Consider the following 24,634-nt stretch of genomic DNA (forward strand, 5'->3'; position numbering starts at 1 on the left):
GAACACACACAGGAGAGAGGCCTTACCAGTGCTCTGTGTGTGGGATGAGGTTCAACCAGAAAGGGAATCTCAAAACGCATTTTAAAGTGCACACAGGTGAGTGTCCTCCTTTACCGTTAATACATCCTGATAGACTACTAGCTACTACTAACTGTCAGTGATCCAAACCATGTTGTTTAAAACAACATGTAAACCATGACTTAGTATACTCATCCACACCTTAACAATATCATTGTTGCATCGTGTCTGTCTCTCCTTTCTCTCTGTGTGTCTGACATGCAGGCAGGGATCCCAGTTTGCTGCCTGACATGGACATGAGGACGACTTCTTCAGAAGCAGCGAAACAACCTCCGGACAACAGACATAATGTTGGGAAACCACAACAATTTCTGAATCAGATTGGCAAGGAGGGAACCCACAACCTACCGGCACCACAAACCCACAACCTACCGGCACCACAAACCCACAACCTACCGGCACCACAAACCCACAACCTACCGGCACCACAAATCCACAACCTACCGGCACCACAAATCCACAACCTACCGGCACCACAAACCCACAACGTTCCGTCACCACAAACCCACCACCTACCGGCTCCACAAACCCACCACCTCCCGGCAGGGCAGAGGGAGGGAAGCCACCACCACCTCCCGGCAGCGCAGAGGGAGGGAAGCCACCACCACCTCCCGGCAGGGCAGAGGGAGGGAAGCCACCACCACCTCCCGGCAGCGCAGAGGGCGGGAAGCCACCACCACCTCCCGGCAGCGCAGAGGGAGGGAAGCCACCACCACCTCCCGGCAGCGCAGAGGGAGGGAAGCCACCACCACCTCCCGGCAGCGCAGAGGGAGGGAAGCCACCACCACCTCCCGGCAGCGCAGAGGGAGGGAAGCCACCACCACATCTCGGCACCACAGAAACCCACCATGTCCCCCAGGGGAGAAAAACACTATCTCTGCCCTGAATGTGGCAAGACTTACACCCGGGAATACGACCTCCGAGTCCACCTCAGAACGCACACAGGAGAGCGACCGTACCAGTGTAATGACTGCGGGAAGGCCTACGTCCGGAAACACAATCTCCAACAACACCGGCGGTCACATGCTCCCAAGCCCATGGGACCGACCCGCCATTTAGGCAGACCACCCAGGGGGGGCTCTAGTAGTGGAAGGTCCAACCAGTCACCCAGGGTGGGCTCTAGTAGTGGAAGGTCCAACCAGTCACCCAGGGTAGGAAGAGCTAAGCAAACAATACATACATCAATGTAAATATGAGAGAGTCATGTCCTTACCGCAGATGGAGAGAGGACGCTGGCAGTACTGGCACCTTTAAACACGGGGCTGGGGTCCATGTCTTCATCCCAAATGGCACCCTATTCCCTATATAGTGCACTACTTTTGACTAAGGCCCATATGGAAACCTTAAGGGCTCTGCCTGAAATGTAGTGCACTATATAGGGAATAGGGTGCTATTTTGGACAACCACCATGCCTCTTATGACTACAGAATCGTTATTCTTTCTGGTGTGTGTGCGCACGCGTCTGTATGCACGCATGTATTTGTGTGTGTGTTGTTGTGATCAGTACAATACAGTCCACTGTGCTGTGTAAGATAATCATACTATGTAATCCTGTGCATTTTATTTCTTGTTTATTTTATATATCTTATTTTACTTATTGGAGCTATGATGATACTAAGAAATGACTTGCATTTCATATAACGCCATGGTCCAATAAATGAACATTTGGGGAAAAACGTCTCTCCTTTATTAGCCCTTATCCAGGGCACGATACACTGACGTCACAGATGCGCGACTCTTTCGGGCGGCAGTAAGGAAGCCATCGCGATCTGCTCTCGTTCAACAGGCTGGATTTACGTATTTATTCTAAACAAAATAAACTTTCTGGTGTTTTTATAGGCTTACAATGATGTTTTGATTATTTATTTAACAGTCGCTAAGATTAGATTTGGTTGTGATCTTAGCAAAATAACTATTTTTGGATGTAGCAGTTGTTAGCTAGAATGCTAACGCTCATTGATTATAACCTGTCGCAAAAGCTAGCCAAAAGAGACATTTTACTGGTTTAAGTTTAATGCAGTTGATTTGTGATGATGACACACACACTAAATTATTCAGGACATTCATATGAGCCTTAAAATCCAAGTATAATCCAAAAGTAGTGTGAAATGCACTCATAAGCAACATGTAAATAGATGCATTTTTTGCTGGCGTTCTATAAGAACTCCCTCTTGTTCTTCCATCAACTTGCCCTCGTGCGGCAATGTTTTCAAACAGAAAGGGGTCTATAAAAGATTTAAATTCAGAAGCGGTCAGATAGCTACAGGTAACTGCCAGAATAAAGGAAACCCCAATATAAGGCGTCTTCTCAATAGGACGCTGGGTCACCACGAGCAGTTAGAACATCTTCAATGCACCGTGGCAAACATTCTACACGTGTCTGGAACTCTATTGGAGGGATGTGACACCATTCTTTCACAGGAAATTACATCATATTTTGTTTTGTTGATGGTGGTGGAAAACACTGGCTCTGGCCTTGCGGCAGAATCACCCATACGTGTTCAACTGAGTTGAGATCTGGTGACTGAGACGGCCATGGCATATGGTTTCCATTGTTTGCATGCTCATCAAACCCTCCAGTGACCACTCGTGCCCTGTGGATGAGCTAATTGTAATTCTCGAAGTCACTGCCATCAGCATTTAAACGATTCACCATAGGTTTCAGCCAGGGCTCTCCAACCTTGTTCCTGGAGAGCTACCGTCCTGTATGTTTAAACCAGGGCTCTCCAACCCTGTTCCTGGGAGCTACCGTCCTGTAGGTTTAAACCAGGGCTCTCCAACCTTGTTCCTGGAGAGCTACCGTCCTGTATGTTTAAACCAGGGCTCTCCAACCCTGTTCCTGGGGAGCTACCATCCTGTAGGTTTCAGCCAGGGCTCTCCAACCTTGTTCCTGGAGAGCAACCCTCCTATAGGTTTTCGCTCCAACCCCAGTTGTGACTAACCAGATTCAGCTCATCAACCAGCTAATTATTAGAATCAGGTGCGCTACCTGAAGGTTGTAGCAAAAACCTACAGGATGGAACAGTGTTGGAGAGGCCTGCTTTAAACCTACAGGACGGAACAGTGTTGGAGAAGCCTGCTTTAAACCTACAGGACAGAACAGTGATGGAGAGGCCTGCTTTAAACCTACAGGACAGAACAGTGTTGGAGAGGCCTGCTTTAAACCTACAGGACGGTAGCTCCCCAGGAACAGGGTTGGAGAGGCCTGGTTTAAACCTACAGGACGGTAGCTCCCAGGAACAGGGTTGGAGAGCCCTGGTTTAAACATACAGGACGGTAGCTCCCAGGAACAGGGTTGGAGAGGCCTGGTTTAAACCTACAGGATGGTAGCTCCCAGGAACAGGGTTGGAGAGGCCTGGTTTAAACCTACAGGATGGTAGCTCCCAGGAACAGGGTTGGAGAGGCCTGGTTTAAACATACAGGATGGTAGCTCCCAGGAACAGGGTTGGAGAGGCCTGGTTTAAACCTACAGGATGGTAGCTCCCAGGAACAGGGTTGGAGAGGCCTGGTTTAAACCTACAGGATGGTAGCTCCCAGGAACAGGGTTGGAGAGGCCTGGTTTAAACCTACAGGATGGTAGCTCCCAGGAACAGGGTTGGAGAGCACTGGTTTAAACCTACAGGATGGTAGCTCCCAGGAACAGGGTTGGAGAGCCCTGGTTTAAAGTGATCACCCAAAATGGCTGTTAGGAGGGATGAGTGTTTGCAGGTATTTTTTCCTTTCAATTAAGACAGAGATCCTTACTAATGAGGGACCTTTATTCGTCAATCAAGTACAAGGGTGGAGCGAAAACCTGCAGACACTCGGCCCTCCGCGGAATGAGTTTGACACCATGCCAGGAACAAGCATCCTACATCATAACATCATTTGTGTCCATCATTTCCTCAAGAGTTTCACTCCCAACACTCAAGACATATTTTACAATATATTTGTGTTTAGTGAGTCTGACAGATCAGAGGCAGAAGGAATGACCAGGGATGTTATCTTGATACATGCGTGTCTTGAACCATTTTCCTGTCCTGCTAGCAATCAAAATGTAATGAGTACTTTTGGGTGTCAGGGAAAATGTATGGTGTAAAAAGTACATGGTTTGGAGTAAAAGATGGTAAAACATGTAGAGTAAAGTAAAGTACAGATACCCCCAAAAACTACTTATGTAGTACTTCAAAGTATTTACACTGCAAGAAATCTTAAATCTATTGCCTTTAACTTCCAGACCGCATGTCGGCGCTAAACCGGAAGTAGGAAGCCAACGAGATTTTGACAGTTTATTTACCAGTTTATTTAAATGTAAACATTGTAACGTTAGCATAGCTATTTGTAAAAAATAATACAGTAATTTTAGATTAAATATTCTCAGGTGATGGTATTTCCCAGCCTACATCCAACGAGACGCGAGGTTACGACCAACAGCATTGGCAGTCATCATAAGTTAAAACTAAACTAGATGTATATCTTAATTTATCAGTTAGCTAGCTAGCTCAGGGATTGATTTACAATGGAAGAGGTAGTAATCTGAACGTGTGCTTAGCCACATCACTTTTCTGCTCTGCAAACTGCTCGTTTGTTGCTATTCCAAATGGTGAAGCTAGCTTGCAAGTCAAGTTGCTCAACGCATGCTAGTAACAGCAGTACTAGCTAGCTACGTTTTTGTTGCTTGATGATGCGACTTTGTTTTCTAGTAGGTATCTCACGTTAGCTAACTGGCCAGCGCTAGCTAGCTAGGTGAATGAAATTACAATAAATTAGCTGCTGTAATTTGGTTTGCATTGATTGATCGTTTTTAAACCAAGTATTTTTAGTTTGAACGGTTTCTTTACTGAGAAATTGTCATTTCTATAACAAGCAGAGACATTGCCTTGCTGTTAAGGATGTCGTCATATTGCTTAGTCCATCTTTCATAATGTAGCTTGTTGTGAAAACTGCGCTGTCACTCTTCATCATATAGGACTCTGAAGACCCGTCCAGCTCGTCTCCATCCTGCTCCACGGATCCCCAACCCACTGTGTCCCCGGATCCTGACAGGAACCATGGCGACCAGGAGTACAGTAACCATGGTGATCAGAAAGACACACCGCAAGGTCAGGAGAGGGTTACTGTGAGTCTGGACATCAACAGTGAAACACCAACATTTAATATCGTAGTCAAAGAAGAAGAAGAAGACTGGGAACTAGATAATACAGGTGGGTAGCTGGAGCCATGCTCTCTATGGTCCATCGGGCTCTAATCAAAAGTGGTGCACTATATAGGGAATAGGGTGGCATGATTTGGGACTCAGTCTTGTGTGTTGCCATAAATATGAGAATAGGAGTAGCACAGGAGGTGGTATAAAACAATGGAGAAAACCAGTAGCTATGTACAATAAACTGAGACTCGGTCCCAGCCATCAGTCAGCAGGCGGGGAGAGACCCTCTACATCAGGAGAACCTGAGTCTGACTCAGTCTCACTGACTATATCTGTCCTGTCTCATCCCCACAGGAGAGAGTCCCAGCCATCACTCTGCAGCCGGGGAGAGACCCTCTACATCAGGAGAACCTGAACAACACCAGATGAAACGCAGAACGAGGCAGAAAAAAGACCCACCCATGCCCAGATTGTGGGAAACACTGCCAGACATTATCGGCACTACAAATACACATGAGAACCCACACAGGAGAGAAGCCTTATACCTGCTCTGAGTGTGGGAAGGGCTTCACTCATCAATGTAGTTTGAGGTGCCACCACCAGAAGAAACATTCTGAACAGATTAAAACCGACCCGGATGACAAGATTGGCTGCTGTTGTGGACAAGAGTTCTCTTCCAAGAATGTTCTGGAGGTTCACTTGAAGACAAACACTGGAGACAAGCCTTACACCTGCTGTGTGTGTAAGAAGACCTTTACTCATAAAGCATTACTGAAAGTACACCAGCGATCCCACACAGGAGAGAAGCCTTTCTCTTGCTCTCTGTGTGAGAAGAGTTTTACTCAAAAAGGAAATTTGACAACACACGAGAAGTCGCACGCCGGAGAGAAACATCCTTGCTCAGTCTGTGGAAAGAGTTTCACTCAGAAAGGCTATCTGAAGATTCATCAGCGGCTTCACTGTTCTGAAGCGGAGTTGAGTTCCTCTGTATCAAGAGCACTTGAACATCGACAGAGGAGAGCTAAGGCGACTCACAGATGCCCAGACTGTGGGAAAGAGTTTCCTCAAACATATTACCTGGACAGACACATGAGAACACACACAGGAGAGAGGCCTTACCAGTGCTCTGTGTGTGGGATGAGTTTCACGCAGAAAGGAAATTTAAAAACGCATCAGAAAGTGCACACTGGTGAGAACACGTTATGCTGTCATTGATTTATTATCATTATTATTATTATTGATTAATCATGATTGATGACGACAGCCTACACTCCTAACAGCTTCACATTTAGCACGTTGCATATAAAACATTAATGGAAGTGGTAGGACCCTGGTTTGCAAGCTACAAATAGTGTTTTGGCTACAGAGTGAAAAAATAAAATGAAATGGCATTAAAACAACTAGGGCATTTAAATGACATTAAAACAACTAGGGCATTTAAATGGCATTAAAACAACTAGGGCATTTAAATGGCATTAAAACAACTAGGGCATTTAAATGGCATTAAAACAACTAGGGCATTTGAATGGCATTAAAACAACCAGGGCATTTAAATGGCATTAAAACAACCAGGGCATTTAAATGGCATTAAAACAACCAGGGCATTTAAATGGCATTAAAACAACCAGGGCATTTAAATGGCATTAAAACAACCAGGGCATTTAAATGGCATTAAAACAACTAGGGCATTTAAATGGCATTAAAACAACTAGGGCATTTAAATGGCATTAAAACAACTAGGGCATTTAAATGGCATTAAAACAACTAGGGCATTTAAATGGCATTAAAACAACTAGGGCATTTAAATGGCATTAAAACAACTAGGGCATTTAAATGGCATTAAAACAACTAGGGCATTTAAATGGCATTAAAACAACTAGGGCATTTAAATGGCATTAAAACAACCAGGGCATTTAAATGGCATTAAAACAACCAGGGCATTTAAATGGCATTAAAACAACTAGGGCATTTAAATGGCATTAAAACAACTAGGGCATTTAAATGGCATTAAAACAACTAGGGCATTTAAATGGCATTAAAACAACTAGGGCATTTAAATGGCATTAAAACAACTAGGGCATTTAAATGGCATTAAAACAACTAGGGCATTTAAATGGCATTAAAACAACTAGGGCATTTAAATGACATTAAAACAACTAGGGCATTTAAATGACATTAAAACAACTAGGGCATTTAAATGACATTAAAACAACTAGGGCATTTTAAATGGCATTAAAACAACCAGGGCATTTAAATGGCATTAAAACAACCAGGGCATTTAAATGGCATTAAAACAACCAGGGCATTTAAATGACATTAAAACAACCAGGGCATTTTAAATGGCATTAAAACAACCAGGGCATTTAAATGGCATTAAAACAACTAGGGCATTTAAATGGCATTAAAACAACTAGGGCATTTAAATGGCATTAAAACAACTAGGGCATTTTAAATGGCATTAAAACAACTAGGGCATTTTAAATGGCATTAAAACAACCAGGGCATTTAAATGACATTAAAACAACTAGGGCATTTAAATGGCATTAAAACAACCAGGGCATTTAAATGGCATTAAAACAACCAGGGCATTTAAATGGCATTAAAACAACCAGGGCATTTAAATGGCATTAAAACAACCAGGGCATTTAAATGGCATTAAAACAACCATCATTTAAATGGCATTAAAACAACCAGGGCATTTAAATGGCATTAAAACAACCAGGGCATTTAAATGACATTAAAACAACCAGATTTAAATGACATTAAAACAACCAGGGCATTTAAATGGCATTAAAACAACCAGGGCATTTAAATGGCATTAAAACAACCAGGGCATTTAAATGGCATTAAAACAACCAGGGCATTTAAATGGCATTAAAACAACCAGGGCATTTAAATGACATTAAAACTAGGGCATTTAAATGGCATTAAAACAACTAGGACATTTAAATGGCATTAAAACAACTAGGGCATTTAAATGGCATTAAAACTAGGGCATTTAAATGACATTAAAACAACCAGGGCATTTAAATGACATTAAAACAACCAGGGCATTTAAATGGCATTAAAACAACTAGGGCATTTAAATGGCATTAAAACAACTAGGGCATTTAAATGGCATTAAAACAACTAGGGCATTTAAATGGCATTAAAACTAGGGCATTTAAATGATATTAAAACTAGGGCATTTAAATGACATTAAAACAACCAGGGCATTTAAATGACATTAAAACAACCAGGGCATTTAAATGGCATTAAAACAACCAGGGCATTTAAATGGCATTAAAACAACCAGGGCATTTAAATGGCATTAAAACAACCAGGGCATTTAAATGGCATTAAAACAACCAGGGCATTTAAATGACATTAAAACAACCAGGGCATTTAAATGACATTAAAACAACCAGGGCATTTAAATGACATTAAAACTAGGGCATTTAAATGGCATTAAAACAACTAGGACATTTAAATGGCATTAAAACAACTAGGGCATTTAAATGGCATTAAAACTAGGGCATTTAAATGACATTAAAACAACCAGGGCATTTAAATGACATTAAAACAACCAGGGCATTTAAATGGCATTAAAACAACTAGGGCATTTAAATGGCATTAAAACAACTAGGACATTTAAATGGCATTAAAACAACTAGGGCATTTAAATGGCATTAAAACTAGGGCATTTAAATGATATTAAAACTAGGGCATTTAAATGACATTAAAACAACCAGGGCATTTAAATGACATTAAAACAACCAGGGCATTTAAATGGCATTAAAACAACCAGGGCATTTAAATTTAAAACAATTACCTGGGCATTTAAATGGCATTAAAACAACCAGGAGAGCATTTAAATGGCATTAAAACAACCAGGGCATTTAAATGGCATTAAAACAACCAGGGCATTTTAAATGGCATTAAAACAACCAGGGCATTTTAAATGACATTAAAACAACCAGGGCATTTTAAATGACATTAAAACAACCAGGGCATTTTAAATGACATTAAAACAACCAGGGCATTTTAAATGACATTAAAACAACCAGGGCATTTTAAATGACATTAAAACAACCAGGGCATTTAAATGGCATTAAAACAACCAGGGCATTTAAATGGCATTAAAACAACCAGGGCATTTAAATGACATTAAAACAACTAGGGCATTTAAATGGCATTAAAACAACCAGGGCATTTAAATGGCATTAAAACAACCAGGGCATTTAAACGTTAAAACTAAATTTAAATGGCATTAAAACAACTAGGGCATTTAAATGGCATTAAAACAACCAGGGCATTTAAATGGCATTAAAACAACCAGGGCATTTAAATGGCATTAAAACAACCAGGGCATTTAAATGGCATTAAAACAACCAGGGCATTTAAATGGCATTAAAACAACCAGGGCATTTTAAATGGCATTAAAACAACCAGGGCATTTTAAATGGCATTAAAACAACCAGGGCATTTTAAATGGCATTAAAACAACCAGGGCATTTTAAATGGCATTAAAACAACCAGGGCATTTTAAATGGCATTAAAACAACCAGGGCATTTTAAATGGCATTAAAACAACCAGGGCATTTAAATGGCATTAAAACAACTAGGGCATTTAAATGGCATTAAAACAACTAGGGCATTTTAAATGGCATTAAAACAACCAAGGCATTTTAAATGGCATTAAAACAACCAGGGCATTTAAATGGCATTAAAACAACCAGGGCATTTAAACGACATTAAAACAACCAGGGCATTTAAATGGCATTAAAACAACTAGGGCATTTAAATGGCATTAAAACAACTAGGGCATTTAAATGGCATTAAAACAACTAGGGCATTTAAATGACATTAAAACAACCAGGGCATTTAAATGACATTAAAACAACCAGGGCATTTAAATGGCATTAAAACAACCAGGGCATTTAAATGGCATTAAAACAACTAGGGCATTTTAAATGGCATTAAAACAACCAGGGCATTTAAATGACATTAAAACAACCAGGGCATTTAAATGGCATTAAAACTAACCTGGGCATTTAAATGGCATTAAAACAACCAGGGCATTTAAATGACATTAAAACAAGGGCATTTAAATGGCATTAAAACAACCAGGAAATAGGGTATCTGAAACGGCTCACACGGTTTCTTTCCCACAGGAGATTATCCCGGCTCCTGGTCCACTGGCGAGGGGAGTCCCTGTACATCGGGAGAGGCGGAACAACACCAGGAGAACCGCGCGGACGTCACGTCTCACGGCTGCCTCGTGTGCGGCGAGGAACACTCTAACCTCCCAGAACTACACGAACACATGAGATCTCACTCGGGGGAAAAGCGCCTCGTCTGCCCTGTGTGTGGCAAGACTTACCCCAGAGAATTTGACCTCAAAGTCCACCTCAGAACACACACAGGAGAGAAACCCCACGAGTGCATCGAATGCGGCAAGAGCTTTGTTCGTAAACAAGGGCTCCGGCAGCACCAGCGGACACATGACGCCAAGCCCATCGGACCGACCCGCCAGTTAGGCAGGCCAAAGCACTTAACCAGCGCTCAAAATGTCCAAGAAAGTGCCTAAGATGGAGAGTGATACGGAGATGCAGGACTGCCAGTACTATGACAATTAGCCGCGACTTTGTCTCTTAGTAGGTCGGAGTTCTTCTTCTCGCTGAAGCTGTGTCTGTGTTGTCGCCATCTCTGATCAGTTAGATAATCATGCTAACTCTCACTCATCTCATCAATCAACATATTATGATCAACTAAATGGGGGGGGGGGGAGTGTCCCTTTTTTGGGGGGGTCAATTTTTCATCAATGCTGTGATGGTGCTAAGAAATCAACCTTGTAGCCCACTTGTGAAATGTTCCTCACTGAGAATAACCATGTCATGATTAATAAAGTAGCATTCTGGTTATGGTTCCTGTTGTCTTTCCCTCCAGCTCAGATGGTGGCAGTAATGTCCAGGCACGAGAGGACCTGAAGGACACAAGGAAGTAGTAATGTAGCTAGCTAAGCTAACGTTGGATAAGCGGTTGTTTACGTTCTCACTTCACTGACTAACGTTAGCTTGCAACTAGCTAGCGTAACCTTTCTTCGAGCTGAACGCAACAAGGAAAGAACAACATGTTTGTTATTCGTAGCAAAGCCAGCAACGGTGGATTAACGCTGGCACAGCGTCCTTCTCGAGATAATTTCGAGTTCATTCACAATGCATGAGGTTAGCTAACGTCAACTAGGTAGCTAACTAGTTGGAGCCATAGATATCCTATTAAATTACAAGAGGGGCTATGCCATAAACCCTCAAAGTTCCATAGTGGAGCCAAAATGGCAGCCATCTTGGTCAGGGAGAAATACAAAACCAGTCTAATTGGTATGAACGGCAGTAGGTGATGCATTTCCTGCTTTTACTGATGCAGGAAAATAAAAGTAAGGCATGTGATGTATCAGAAATTGTGTCATAAATTACATTCAACCTAAAAAATATTGGTTATATAATTGTAAATACATGTTATACAGGTTTTATACAAATGTTCTGTATAAATTGTCTCTAAAATATATGAATAAATAAATGTCTCCATTTTTTTATTGGAAAGCTGTGACTGCTATTATATCATACAATATTAGTACTTGTTGCATTTACAAGTTATCTAGTTAATTTAAACAATTGATGTAATCATTCCTGTAAAACTGCCTGGCTAACACACATACAGTGCAGATGAGTTCTTCACATTAGGTGAGATTCTGGGTGTAACTCAAAGAGATCCTATTCCATTAGATTAGGTGAGATTCTACATGTTATTCTGGGTGTAACTCACAGAGATCCTATTCAATTAGATTAGGTGAGATTCTACATGTTATTCTGGGTGTATCTCACAGAGATCCTATTCAATTAGATTAGGTGAGATTCTACATGTTATTCTGGGTGTAACTCACAGAGATCCTATTCAATTAGATTAGGTGAGATTCTACATGTTATTCTGGGTGTATCTCACAGAGGTCCTATTCAATTAGATTAGGTGAGATTCTGCATGTTATTCTGGGTGTATCTCACAGAGATCCTATTCAATTAGATTAGGTGAGATTCTGCCTGTTATTCTGGGTGTAAGAACCTGTGACGGAAACCATGACCGCTAGACTGTAAATCAGGTTTAGGGTCAATTTTAATTGAAGGCAGTCAATTCAGGAAGTGATTTGAATGGAAAATGGAACAACTTTATTTTATTTTTTTATTCATCTTTTATTTTTCAACTTATTGAGAAGTCATTGAAAATATATGTTTTTTTCTTTCAATTATTGTATTGGAATATCAGTTTACATCCTGAAAGTATTGGCTTAAACTCACATTGACCCCAACCCAGGTGTAAGTGGTTATGAGTGACTGAAAGGCTGGCTTGTCACACTTAGTTTAGCACAGCTCAACATTAGTAACGTTACATCATGGAACACTTCGCATCAAAGAAACAACTGTACCGGTACCCCCCTGTATATAGCCTCGCTATTGTTATTTTACTGCTGCTCTTTAATTATTTGTTACTTTTATTTTTTTTTTGTGGTATTTTTCTTAAAACTGCATTGTTGGTTAATTAAGGGCTTGTACGTACGCGTTTCACTGTTGTATTCGGCGCATGTGACAAATAACATTTGATTTGACAATGGCAGCACTACTATCTCCGCCCTCTTTCAGAAGTGTGCACTTGGTCACGACCCCTCATGCATTTAAAGACATTGGATTGGTGCAAGCATGGCTCGAGGGAGTTTCCACCATATTCCTTTTCCACCAATCCATTCCTTTAAATACACGAGGGGGAGTGCGCGAGTGCACAAGGTTAGAGAATCCGAACTTCTTCAGACATGTTATATTGCCCACCACCTGTCTGTTACGTGTTTCGCTCCTGATATATTTTATAAGAACAAAACTAAGGGACCCTCTACACAAAGCTTCTGTTTGGTCATAAAGAATTACTTCAAACAACCCATTATTTTCTTGTCACTCATTTGTATTGTCTGTATATTATTATTTCACCTCATTGATGTTACTTATTGTGCCAAGAAATCACCAGTGACATACAGAACACTAGTGACATGTTACTCACTGATCATATGCATGTCCTGATGGAATGAACACAAGAGCATTGGGGCATCTTATGTGTTTATTATCTATAAAACCACTAGTGACATGTTACTCACTGATCACATGCATGTCCTGATGGAATGAATACAAGAGCATTGGGGCATCTTATGTGTTTATTATCTATAAAACCACTAGTGACATGTTACTCACTGATCATATGCATGTCCTGATGGAATGAATACAAGAGCATTGGGGCATCTTATGTGCTTATTATCTATAAAACATATGATTTAAGAAACCGTGTCAGTAGGCTACTATACTGATATATTGTAACAGGCTTTGGACTTTGTCTTCCCCATCCAGCCCAGATGATGACAGTACAGGTGCATCCAAGAGTCGAAAATAAAATAGCTTCTATTTCCAGGTCATCAGACTGTTAATTAGTCACCATAAGCCGGCCTCTGCCCAGTACCCTGCCTGGTGCTCTACACTGCACCTGACAGACTGCTTCCTTACACTGGTCACTTTAATCATATTTACATACTGTTTTAAACACTTCATACGTATATACTGTATTTTAGCCAATTCTAATGCTATATTACTACTGCTATACACACATTGTTTATTAATATACTGTCTATACACACCTCAACATATATACAATGACATTCCTGACTTGGACCATGGCTCGTTCTCATATTTCTTAATTTCTAAATTTTTTATTTTCTGGGGATTTTGTGTTTTGTATTGTTTGGTATTACTGCACCTGCAATAACAGCTGCAAAAGATGTGCACGTCACCAATACAATTGGATTTGATTTACTAAGGCGCACCAAGAAGACGGCGTAAACCAAACACGGAAGTAGTAATGCAGCGAGCTGATGTTAACTAACCAGTTTATTTATCGCACTTCAAAGCATTGTAGCTAGTTCCATACAGCTAATATCACCAGATATAACTTATGATACGGTTATGTAAATGTAAATGTTATGGTAACGTTGAGTATTATTCACTGGCTGGACGAGTTAAAGTATGGAATTATGAAACGCAGGATTTCCGCCTCTGCCAGTTTAGGAGCTACAATACTAGCCAGTTGTAGCAGCGCGCTATCGTTAGATAACATTTCTCCCTCACAGCACAGCAAGAGACCGGAATAACTCTGGCACAACAGCATATTCTTTGAGATATTTGAAGCCCATTCACAATGCATGAGGTGAGAAGACAACCCCTTAACTTATTAGTTTGCTAACGTTAACTAGCTAGCTATATTAGCTAACTAACTGCACTTGTCAGAGTTGAATAAGTCGATAAGTTGTCAGGACGGTCAGCTTGCTCGTTATCTCAAAAAAATAATAAGTTATCAACCCTAACTAGGCCAGTTGTTAGGACTGTAAACAAAGATTAATTTACATTATTGATACATTTTGTGAAGTGCTCTCTCACCTTTTTAATAGTTTGATGAACGCCAACAGTCAAAATGGCGGAGTCCTGGCTGTAACCATGGTGACCAGAGCAGCAGACTCCAGGGTCCCGAGATGGTCCATAGATTTGACATTGTATTCAAAGAGGAGCCAGAAGATGATGATCATGCACCTTGTGGTCAGAGTAATACTGGTGAGTGTGCAATGCCTTTCAATAGTTGTCCCATGTAGCTGGACACAAGAGAGAATAACCAGACAAAGACCCAAGGTTTACGCCCAAATGACAACCCTTTAGTGCAACACATTGATGCTGTATATAGGGAACAGAGTGCCATTTCGAACGCATATCATCTTTGTGAAAACTGCTTTTGTATCGTCAAGAGCATTAAAGGGTCAGCTGTAGCAGCAACCAGTGAGCAGACAGAGATTGGCTTCATTAGTTCATGCTGATAGTCCAATAAGATCCCACTAGAGAAAAAGCTCCACCTTGTCCTCTGAGAGGTCAGGTGGGATCATCCCCATACTGCTTAGGCCAATCTGATCTCAACAAGTGTGTAGGGTCTGTTTGGAACTGGGCCTCTAATGTGGTTCCCACTGGAGCTAGACGGACCGGACTCTTCCTATATCGCCACAGGAGAGAGTTGCAGCCATCACTCTGACAGTGAGGAGGTTCTACCTCAGGAAAACCTAAACAATAGGACCAGTCCAAACACAAATCCAAGAAGAGACACGCGGCTGCAGAGAGTGTGGAAAGGAGTTCCCTACCTCGTATAAACTACACAGACACGCAACAGATCCACCAAGGGGTGAAACCTTACCGATGTTCTGCATCCAGGAAGAACTTGAAGCTACACCAGGTAGTGCACACAGGAGAGAAACCTTACTCTTGCCCTGTCTGTGGCATGGGCTTGACTCAGCAGGAAGATATGACTGCCCACACTGTAGAGAGAGAGAGAGAGAGAGTAATGACACTGAGTAGGAAGAGAAGGAAGAAGAGAAAAGGGAGGAAGAAAAGGAAGTAGGTGGATTGATACATTCTGAAGGAGAATTAAGTAATTTGGATTCGCTTCAGCTTGGTAAGTAGTGGTTAAAGGATAGGCCCCAAATGGCACCCTGTTCCCTACGTAGTGCACTACTTTACCCTGTGATACATCCCCAATAGCAACCTATTCCCTACATAGTGCACTACTTTACCCTGTGATACATCCCTAATGGCAACCTATTCCCTACATAGTGCACTACTTTTGACTAGAGCCCATAGGGTTCTGGTCAAAAGTAGTGCACTATAAAGGGAATAGGGAGTCATTTGGGATCGACTCAACCAATACTACCATAGCTATTGACCTATTTGCTCTATTCGTAAATCCATATTATTTTCTCCCACAGGAATGAGTCCTGCCTCCAGCCACCGCAGTGAGGAGACGACCTCTACATCAGGAGAACCTGAGCAACACCAGGAGAACCACGACACAGCCACGACGTCGCACCGCTGCTTTGGCTGTGGACAAGAGTTCCCTGCTGCCTACGACCTCCTGTTACACCAGAGGACACACACAGAGAGAGGCTTCTACAAGTCTGTCTGTGGAGAGCTGTTCTACCAGAAAGAGTTACGCAAAACACACCATCAGAACGTTGACACAGGTGAAAAGCCACCGAGATCCTTTTAAAATAATGAGATTCTTGTGTGTGAGCAACCATGTAGGAAACCGTGACGGCTAGAGTGTAGCCTAAGTGATTTGAGTGACTGAAAATTTGGTTAATCACACAAAGTTTACCACAGCTCAACTTTAGTAATGTTTGCATGTAAAACTCAACTACAGTACCAGTCAAAAGTTTGGACGTACATACTCATTCAAGAGTTTTTCTTTATTTTTTTACTATTTTCTACATTGTAGAATAATAGTAAAGACATCAAAACTATGAAATAACACATATGGAGTCATGTAGTAACCAAAAAAAGTGTTAAAGAAATCAAAATATGTTTTATATTTGAGATTCTTCAAAGTAGCCACCATTTGACTTGATGACAGCTTTGAACACTCTTGACATTCTCTCAACCAGCTTAACCTGGAATGCTTATCACGGCAGTCTTGAAGGAGTTCCCACATATGATGAACACTTGTCTGCTTTTCCTTCACTCTGCAGTCCAACTCATCCCAAACCATCTCAATTGGGTTGAGGTCGTGTGATTGTGGAGGCCAGGTAATCTGATGCAGCACTCCATCACTCTCCTTGGTCAAATAGCCCTTACACAGCCTGGAGGTGTGTTGGGTCACTGTCCTGTTGAAAAGCAAGTGATAGTCCCACTAAGTGCAAACCAGATGGGATGGCATAATGCTGCAGAATGCTGTAGAAGCCATGCTGGTTAAGTGTGCCTTGAATTCTAAATACATCACAGACCAGCAAAGCACCATCACACCACCTCCTCCATGCTTCACAGTGGGAAACATACATGCAGAGATCATCCGTTCACCTACTCTGCATCTCACAAAGACACGACGGTTGGAACCAAAAATCTCAAATTTGGAGTCATCAGACCCAAGGACAGATATCCACTGGTCTAATGTCCATTGCTTGTGTTTCTTGGCCCAAGCAAGTCTCTTCTTCTTATTGGTGTCCTTTAGTAGTGGTTTCTTTGCAGCAAACGACCATGAAGGCCAGATTCACGCGGTCTCCTCTGAACAGTTCATGTTTAGATGCGTCTGTTACTTGAAATCTGTGAAGCATTTATTTAGACTGCAATCTGAGGTGCAGTTAACTCTAATGAACGTACCCTCTGCAGCAGAGGTAACTCTGGGTCTTCCTTTCCTGTGGCGGTCCTCATGAGAGCCAGTTTCATCATACCACAGCAGAGGTAACTCTGGGTCTTCCTTTCCTGTGGCGGTCCTCATGAGAGACAGTTTCATCATACCACAGCAGAGGTACCTCTGGGTCTTCCTTTCCCGTGGAGGTCCTCATGAGAGACAGTTTCATCACAGAACCGGATGGTTTTTACGACTGCACTTGTAGAAACTGTCAAGGCAAAGTGTGGCTACTTTGAAGAATCTCAAATATAAAATAAATTAGGATTTTTTTAAAACACTTTTCTGGTTACTACGTGATTCCATATGTGTTATTCCATAGTTTTGATGTTTTCACTGTTACTCTAAAATGTAGAAAATAGTAAAAAATAAAGAAAAACCCTTGAAGGAGTAGGTGTGTCCAAAATGTTGACTGGTCGTGTACATTGCAGACGTGGCGTTGCATCAGCCAATGGTTGCGTGCCATGTCATCGACTGCACAGTCGGGCATCAGATTGGGGCGGCAGGGTAGCCTAGTGGTTAGAGTGTAGAGGCGGCAGGGTAGCCTAGTGGTTAGAGTGTAGAGGCGGCAGGGTAGCCTAGTGGTTAGAGTGTAGAGGCGGCAGGGTAGCCTAGTGGTTGGAGTGTAGAGGCGGCAGGGTAGCCTAGTGGTTAGAGTGTAGAGGCGGCAGGGTGGCCTAGTGGTTAGAGTGTAGAGGCGGCAGGGTAGCCTAGTGGTTAGAGTGTAGAGGCGGCAGGGTAGCCTAGTGGTTAGAGTGTAGAGGCGGCAGGGTAGCCTAGTGGTTAGAGTGTAGAGGCGGCAGGGTAGCCTGGTGGTTAGAGTGTAGAGGCGGCAGGGTAGCCTAGTGGTTAGAGTGTAGAGGCGGCAGGGTAGCCTAGTGGTTAGAGTGTAGAGGCGGCAGGGTAGCCTAGTGGTTAGAGTGTAGAGGCGGCAGGGTAGCCTAGTGGTTAGAGTGTAGAGGCAGCAGGGTAGCCTAGTGGTTAGAGAGTTGGACTAGTAACCGGAAGGTTGCGAGTTCAAACCCCCGAGCTGACAAGGTACAAATCTGTCGTTCTGCCCCTGAACAAGGCAGTTAACCCACTGTTCCCAGGCCGTCATTGAAAATAAGAATTTGTTCTTAACTGACTTGCCTAGTAAAATAAATGAAAAATAAATATAAATAAAAGATTGCCGTATGATATGACGAGGTTTGACGATAATATTTATGTTAAACACCTATCCATGCGTCGTGAGGTCTGGCGTGCGTCTGCAATGCAGTCAGCCTGGAATGTGACCAGTGATAACGCGCATTTTAAAACATTTAAAAAAAAACACAGTGGCCTTTTACTGGTAAACCGTGAGGTTTCTCTCCTGTGTGTGTTCTCATGTGCCTCTTCAGCTTCATTGCTTCCGATAGTTGTTTTCCACACACTACACAGTCGTGAGTAAACGAGTAAAAGGCCAAGGTGTTTCTTTTAAATGTTCAAATGTGAGTTATCACTGGTCACATGACACATGTTTCCATAGTAACCGACCCATGCTGGCATACTAAATAGTACAAATATATATATTTTTAAAGTGTTTATAGTATGTCTTCACTAGTGATTATCAGCTGTGGTCAGACACGTGAGTCAGGAAAACACGCGTGAATTCTACTAGAACAAACGTCGAAATGAGTGTGCCGTTTTAAGTATGTAGTAGACTAGTATGGTTATTAGGACACAGCCACTGTCTTTCTTTCCTGCATCAGGAATACCTGGACAACACCGGAAGAATCCCAGAGCTAAGAAGTCTCACGACTGTGTAGTGTGTGGAAAACAACTATCGGAAGCAATGAAGCTGAAGAGGCACATGAGAACACACACAGGAGAGAAACCTCACGGCTGCTCTGTGTGCGGCAGAGGATTCACGCAGAAAGGAAATCTGAAAACACACATGAAAACACACAGAGGTGAGAATAAACCTTAAATGACTGTCCCTGTAATAACTGCATAGCAGTAACTATGGAAACGTTTGTCATCTGTCCCTGCAATAACTATGCATAGCAGTAACTATGGAAACGTTTGTCATCTGTCCCAGTAATAACTGCATAGCAGTAACTAAGGAAACTTTTGTCATCTGTCCCAGTAATAACTATGCATAGCAGTAACTATGGAAACGTTTGTCATCTGTCCCAGTAATAATAACTATGCATAGCAGTAACTATGGAAACGTTTGTCATCTGTCCCAGTAATAACTGCATAGCAGTAACTATGGAAACGTTTGTCATCTGTCCCAGTAATAACTATGCATAGCAGTAACTATGGAAACATGTGTCACCTGTCCCAGTAATAACTATGCATAGCAGTAAGCATGGAAACGTTTGTCATCTGTCCCAGTAATAACTATGCATAGCAGTAACTATGGAAACGTTTGTCATCTGTCCCAGTAATAACTATGCATAGCAGTAACTATGGAAACGTTTGTCATCTGTCCCAGTAATAACTATGCATAGCAGTAACTATGGAAACGTTTGTCATCTGTCCCAGTAATAACTATGCATAGCAGTAACTATGGAAACGTTTGTCATCTGTCCCAGTAATAACTATGCATAGCAGTAACTATGGAAACGTTTGTCATCTGTCCCAGTAATAACTATGCATAGCAGTAACTATGGAAACGTTTGTCATCTGTCCCAGTAATAACTATGCATAGCAGTAACTATGGAAACGTTTGTCAGCTTGAGTTTATTATGCAAAAAAATATACTTCAGACATTACACTTTAAAACAGTTTTATCCGATTTTTTTAAACAATAATGTTGAGTAGTTCTGAAAAGATAAACATTTATGTCTTAGTAAGTGTTCGACCGCATGTCCATTGGACTTTCTTACTTCTTCACGAAGTTCATGCTGGTTTGACTGACTTCACGCCATGTCTTCCACGCAGGGCTGAACCCCAAATTGTGGTCCGCTGGAGAGGACAGTCCCTCTACATCAGGAGAACCTGAACAACACCAGAAGAACCACACAGCTAAGACATTTCAGAATTGCATAGAATGTGGGGAGATGTGCCAAACTCTACCAGCACTAAAAAAACACATGAAAACTCACACCAGTAAGAAGCCGTCTCACCAATGCTCCCTTTGCGGGGTGGAATTCACTGAGAAAGGGCAAATCCAAGACCACCAGTTACAGCATGTTGGAGAGAAGCCGTACTCCTGCCCTGACTGTGGGAAATGTTTCGTCAATGAAAGCTACATTAAAATTCACCAGCGAACACACACTGGAGAGAGACCCTACAGCTGCCTTGTGTGTGGAAAGAGTTTCGTGAAAAAAGCATACTTAAAAAGTCATGTACTGACACACACTGGAGAGAAACCGTACCTTTGCTCCATCTGTGGGAAGACATACAGTAGAGAAGGAACTTTCAAAATCCACCAGAGAGTTCACACAGGAGAGAAACCGTACCTGTGCACTGAATGTGGGAAGCGTTTCAGCTGTAGAGCAAACCTTTATTCGCACAACAAGAGACACGCTGGCAAACCCATAGGACCTAAACGTCAGTTGGGCAGACCGAAGCAACTGCCAAACTGACAATGGGACAGGACAAATTAACTTGTGTAGTGTCTCTCCTGATCACCAACAAAATAATTATGTTCCGTCTTGATGATAGTAAGTTCCATCTTGGGGCGGCAGCGTAGCCTAGTGGTTAGAGCGTTGGACTAGTAACTGGAATGTTGCAAGTTCAAACCCCCCGAGCTGACAAGGTACAAATCTGTCGTTCTGCCCCCTGAACAGGCAGTTAACCTCGGCTGTCATTGAATATAAGAATTTGTTCTTAACTGACTTGCCGAGTTAAATAAAGGTAAAATAAAAAAATAAAAAATGATGCATTTCTCATAACCGGACATAAACAATGAATATGAAGCATCTGTGGATGTCTGAAAGACTGAAGATAGGTAAGCACTGGCCATGAGGCCGACCCAGGAAACTGCCATGAGGCCGACCCAGGAAACTGCCATGGGGAAAGCCTCCATCCGTCAGCTCCCATCCGTCAGCCTCCATCCGTCAGCCTCCATCCGTCAGCCTCCATCCGTCAGCCATGAGGCAGACCCAGGAAACTGCCATGGGGAAAGCCTCCATCCGTCAGCCTCCATCCGTCAGCCATGAGGCAGACCCAGGAAACTGACATGGGGGAAAGCCTCCATCCGTCAGCTCCCATTCCGTCAGCCTCCATCAGTCAGCCTCCATCCGTCAGCCTCCATCCGTCAGCTCCCATTCCGTCAGCCTCCATCCGTCAGCCTCCATCCGTGCAGATTTGTATGTTTTTTGGAGGGTTCAAACTTGTATGTGCTGATATTGAGTTTTTACCTGCCAAGTTTTATTGACATGTAGCTGTTATGAAAGTTGTCCATTTGTTTTGGTATTTAAACACCACTTTAAACGTGTACATGACACTGCAACTACATTTCCCCATGTAGTAATAACAGAGTGGCGAGGAGGAGCTCCACCTACATAACAGAGTGGAGGAGCTCCACCTACATGTAGTAATAACAGAGTGGTGAGGAGGAGCTCCACCTACATGTAGTAATAACAGAGTGGAGGAGCTCCACCTACATGTAGTAATAACAGAGTGGAGGAGCTCCACCTACATGTAGTAATAACAGAGTGGAGGAGCTCCACCTACATGTAGTAATAACAGAGTGGAGGAGCTCCACCTACATGTAGTAATAACAGAGTGGCGAGGAGGAGCTCCACCTACATGTAGTAATAACAGAGTGGCGAGCAGGAGCTCCACCTACATGTAGTAATAACAGTTGTGGAGGAGTGACCTTTTGTTTACTCCACCCCTCCACCTACCTTCAATAATCATGAGTGGAGGAGCTCCACCTACATGTAGTAATAACACCATTGGAGGAGCTCCACCTACATGTAGTAATAACAGGTGGAGCTCCACCTACATGTAGTAATAACAGAGTGGCGAGCAGGATCCACCTACATGTAGTAACAACAGAGTGGCTGCAGGAGCTCCACCTACATGTAGTAACCATTCGACAGTAGCTCCACCCATTCGACATGTAGTAATAACAGATTGGCGACAGGAGCTTAGCCATTCTACATGTAGTAATAACAGAGTGGCGAGGAGGAGCTCCACCTACATGTAGTAATAACAGTGGAGGAGCTCCACCTACATGTAGTAATAACAGAGTGGCGAGGAGGAGCTCCACCTACATTAGTAATAACAGAGTACAGGAGGAAAATCCACCTACATGTATAATTTCTACAGTGGAGGACTCCACCTACATGTATAATAACAGAGTGGAATTATGCTCCACCTACATGTCTTCTTTACAAATGTTGTTAAGGATGTTGTCAAGGAAGTGAGTTTTTGTTTACCTCCCACCCCCACCTACCTTCAACCAATCATGTCAATGTGGAGTCCTCCGCAATACCATTTCAGGAGTAAAAATGGGTGCTTTCCAAATCACTAATAAGGCTCCGCATGGACTCACTCTGTTCGGAGCCCCGAACAATTGCTGTTTATCAAGCAAATATCAGAAGGACCACCTCATCGCTGTAAACAATTATCTGTACAGTCCCTCATTCGACAGTAGTTTAGCCATTCGACAGTAGTTTAGCCATTCGTGGTCATGACTGGTTTGAGCTCCAGAGCCTTCAGAAAGTATTCTCACCCCTCGACTTATTCCACCATTTTGTTGTGTTACAGCCTGAAATTAAAATGGATTCAATGTTTATTTTCTATCATTGGCCGACACACAATACCCCATAATGTCAAAGTGGAATTATGCTTTCGACATTTTTTACAAATGAATGAAAAATGCTGAGAAGCTGAAATGTCTTGAGTTAGTTCAGTGTTCAATCCCTTTGTTACGGCGAGACTAAATAAGTTCAGGAGTAAACATGGGCTTAACAAGTCACATAATAAGTTACATGGACTCACTCTGTGTGCAATAATAGTGTTTATCATGATTTTTGAAGGACCACCTCATTGCTGTACCCCACACATAAACAATTATCTGTACAGTCCCTCAGTCGAGCTGTGAATTTCAAACACAGATTCAACCACAAAGACCAGGAAGGTTTTCCAATGACAAAAAAAACCAAACAACTTTGATCATGGTGAAGTTATTAATTACACTTGCATATATGGTTTACTATATTTCCTATGATACATAAAAGGACATAAACAATGGAATTTAAAGGAATACCTCTGTAAATGTCCGAAGCACAACAACATGTTTTTCTTATTTTTGAAGCCCAAACAAATAACTTGCTGATGCTGTAAATGAGTGCGCTAAATAAAATGACTCTTCATCTGGAGCTGTCCCTGCCAAATGAATCACGACCACCTGACTCTTCATCTGTATCTGTCCCTGCCAAATGAATCACGACCACCTGACTCTTCATCTGTATCTGTCCCTGCCAAATGAATCACGACCACCTGACTCTTCATCTGTATCTGTCCCTGCCAAATGAATCACGACCACCTGACTCTTCATCTGTAGCTGTCCCTGCCAAATGAATCACGACCACCTGACTCTTCATCTGTATCTGTCCCTGCCAAATGAATCACGACCACCTGACTCTTCATCTGTATCTGTCCCTACCAAATGAATCACGACCACCTGACTCTTCATCTGTATCTGTCCCTACCAAATGAATCACGACCACCTGACCCTTCATCTGTATCTGTCTCTACCAAATGAATCACGACCACCTGACTCTTCATCTGTATCTGTCCCTACCAAATGAATCACGACCACCTGAATCTTCATCTGTATCTGTCCCTGCCAAATGAATCACAACCACCTGACCCTTCATCTGTATCTGTGCCCGTGATTCATATTGTTTTGTTTTATTCTTACCAATTAAATAAGGACCGGTAGGCTCCATCTTCTTCAGACATGTTATATTGCCCACCACCTGTCTGTTACGTGTTTCGCTCCTGATATATTTTATAAGAACAAAACGAAGGGCCCCTCTGCACAAAGCTTCTGTTTGGTCATAAATAATTACTTCAAACAACACATTATTTTCTTGTCACCCATTTGAATTGTCTGTATATTATTATTTGACCTCATTGATGTTACTTATTGTGCCAAGAAATCCCCAGTGACATACAGACCACTCATTTTATTAACTCTGGTTGAGGTTCAGCGAAAATTGC

At 42.3% G+C, this 24,634-nt stretch overlaps 2 protein-coding genes across 5 annotated transcripts; both read left to right on the forward strand.

The window, feature by feature from the left end:
• The first annotated feature begins 4,319 nt into the window (after window positions 1–4,319).
• Window positions 4,320–11,106, forward strand: LOC135537135 (zinc finger protein 567-like). 2 transcript variants are annotated; one of them, XM_064963339.1, is made up of 4 exons: window positions 4,320–4,759; window positions 5,027–5,261; window positions 5,558–6,392; window positions 10,357–11,106. In XM_064963339.1, exons 3-4 carry the CDS (start codon window positions 5,717–5,719, stop codon window positions 10,770–10,772), a joined length of 1,092 nt encoding a protein of 363 aa, XP_064819411.1. In that variant the 5' UTR covers window positions 4,320–4,759; window positions 5,027–5,261; window positions 5,558–5,716; the 3' UTR covers window positions 10,773–11,106. The 2 variants fall into 2 exon arrangements, with proteins under 2 accessions (XP_064819411.1, XP_064819410.1); XM_064963338.1 differs by having other exon boundaries at window positions 4,320–4,585.
• A 3,001-nt stretch (window positions 11,107–14,107) lies between these two features.
• On the forward strand, window positions 14,108–22,256 carry LOC135537120 (zinc finger protein 664-like). Of its 3 annotated transcripts, none has more exons than XM_064963318.1 (5): window positions 14,108–14,476; window positions 14,718–14,877; window positions 16,071–16,325; window positions 19,216–19,416; window positions 20,393–22,256. In XM_064963318.1, the coding sequence occupies exons 1-5, from the start codon at window positions 14,468–14,470 to the stop codon at window positions 21,037–21,039; spliced, it is 1,272 nt and encodes a 423-aa protein (XP_064819390.1). In that variant the 5' UTR covers window positions 14,108–14,467; the 3' UTR covers window positions 21,040–22,256. The 3 variants fall into 3 exon arrangements, with proteins under 3 accessions (XP_064819390.1, XP_064819391.1, XP_064819392.1); XM_064963319.1 differs by having other exon boundaries at window positions 14,736–14,877; XM_064963320.1 differs by lacking the exons at window positions 19,216–19,416; window positions 20,393–22,256 and adding an exon at window positions 16,830–17,766.
• The last annotated feature ends 2,378 nt before the right edge of the window (window positions 22,257–24,634 follow it).

The sequence above is a fragment of the Oncorhynchus masou genome, unplaced genomic scaffold, assembly GCF_036934945.1.
Source record: "Oncorhynchus masou masou isolate Uvic2021 unplaced genomic scaffold, UVic_Omas_1.1 unplaced_scaffold_712, whole genome shotgun sequence".
Lineage (NCBI taxonomy): Eukaryota > Metazoa > Chordata > Actinopteri > Salmoniformes > Salmonidae > Oncorhynchus > Oncorhynchus masou.

Excerpts from the sequence above, each read along its gene's own strand:
- LOC135537135 (XM_064963339.1), top strand. The coding sequence starts at position 5,717 with ATGAGAACCCACACAGGAGAGAAGCCTTATACCTGCTCTGAGTGTGGG. Across the intron at positions 6,393-10,356 it reads GCATCAGAAAGTGCACACTG|GAGATTATCCCGGCTCCTGG; the intron begins GTGAGAACACGT and ends TCTTTCCCACAG.
- LOC135537120 (XM_064963318.1), top strand. Across the intron at positions 14,878-16,070 it reads TTGTGGTCAGAGTAATACTG|GAATGAGTCCTGCCTCCAGC; the intron begins GTGAGTGTGCAA and ends TTTCTCCCACAG. Across the intron at positions 16,326-19,215 it reads CCATCAGAACGTTGACACAG|GAATACCTGGACAACACCGG; the intron begins GTGAAAAGCCAC and ends TTCCTGCATCAG.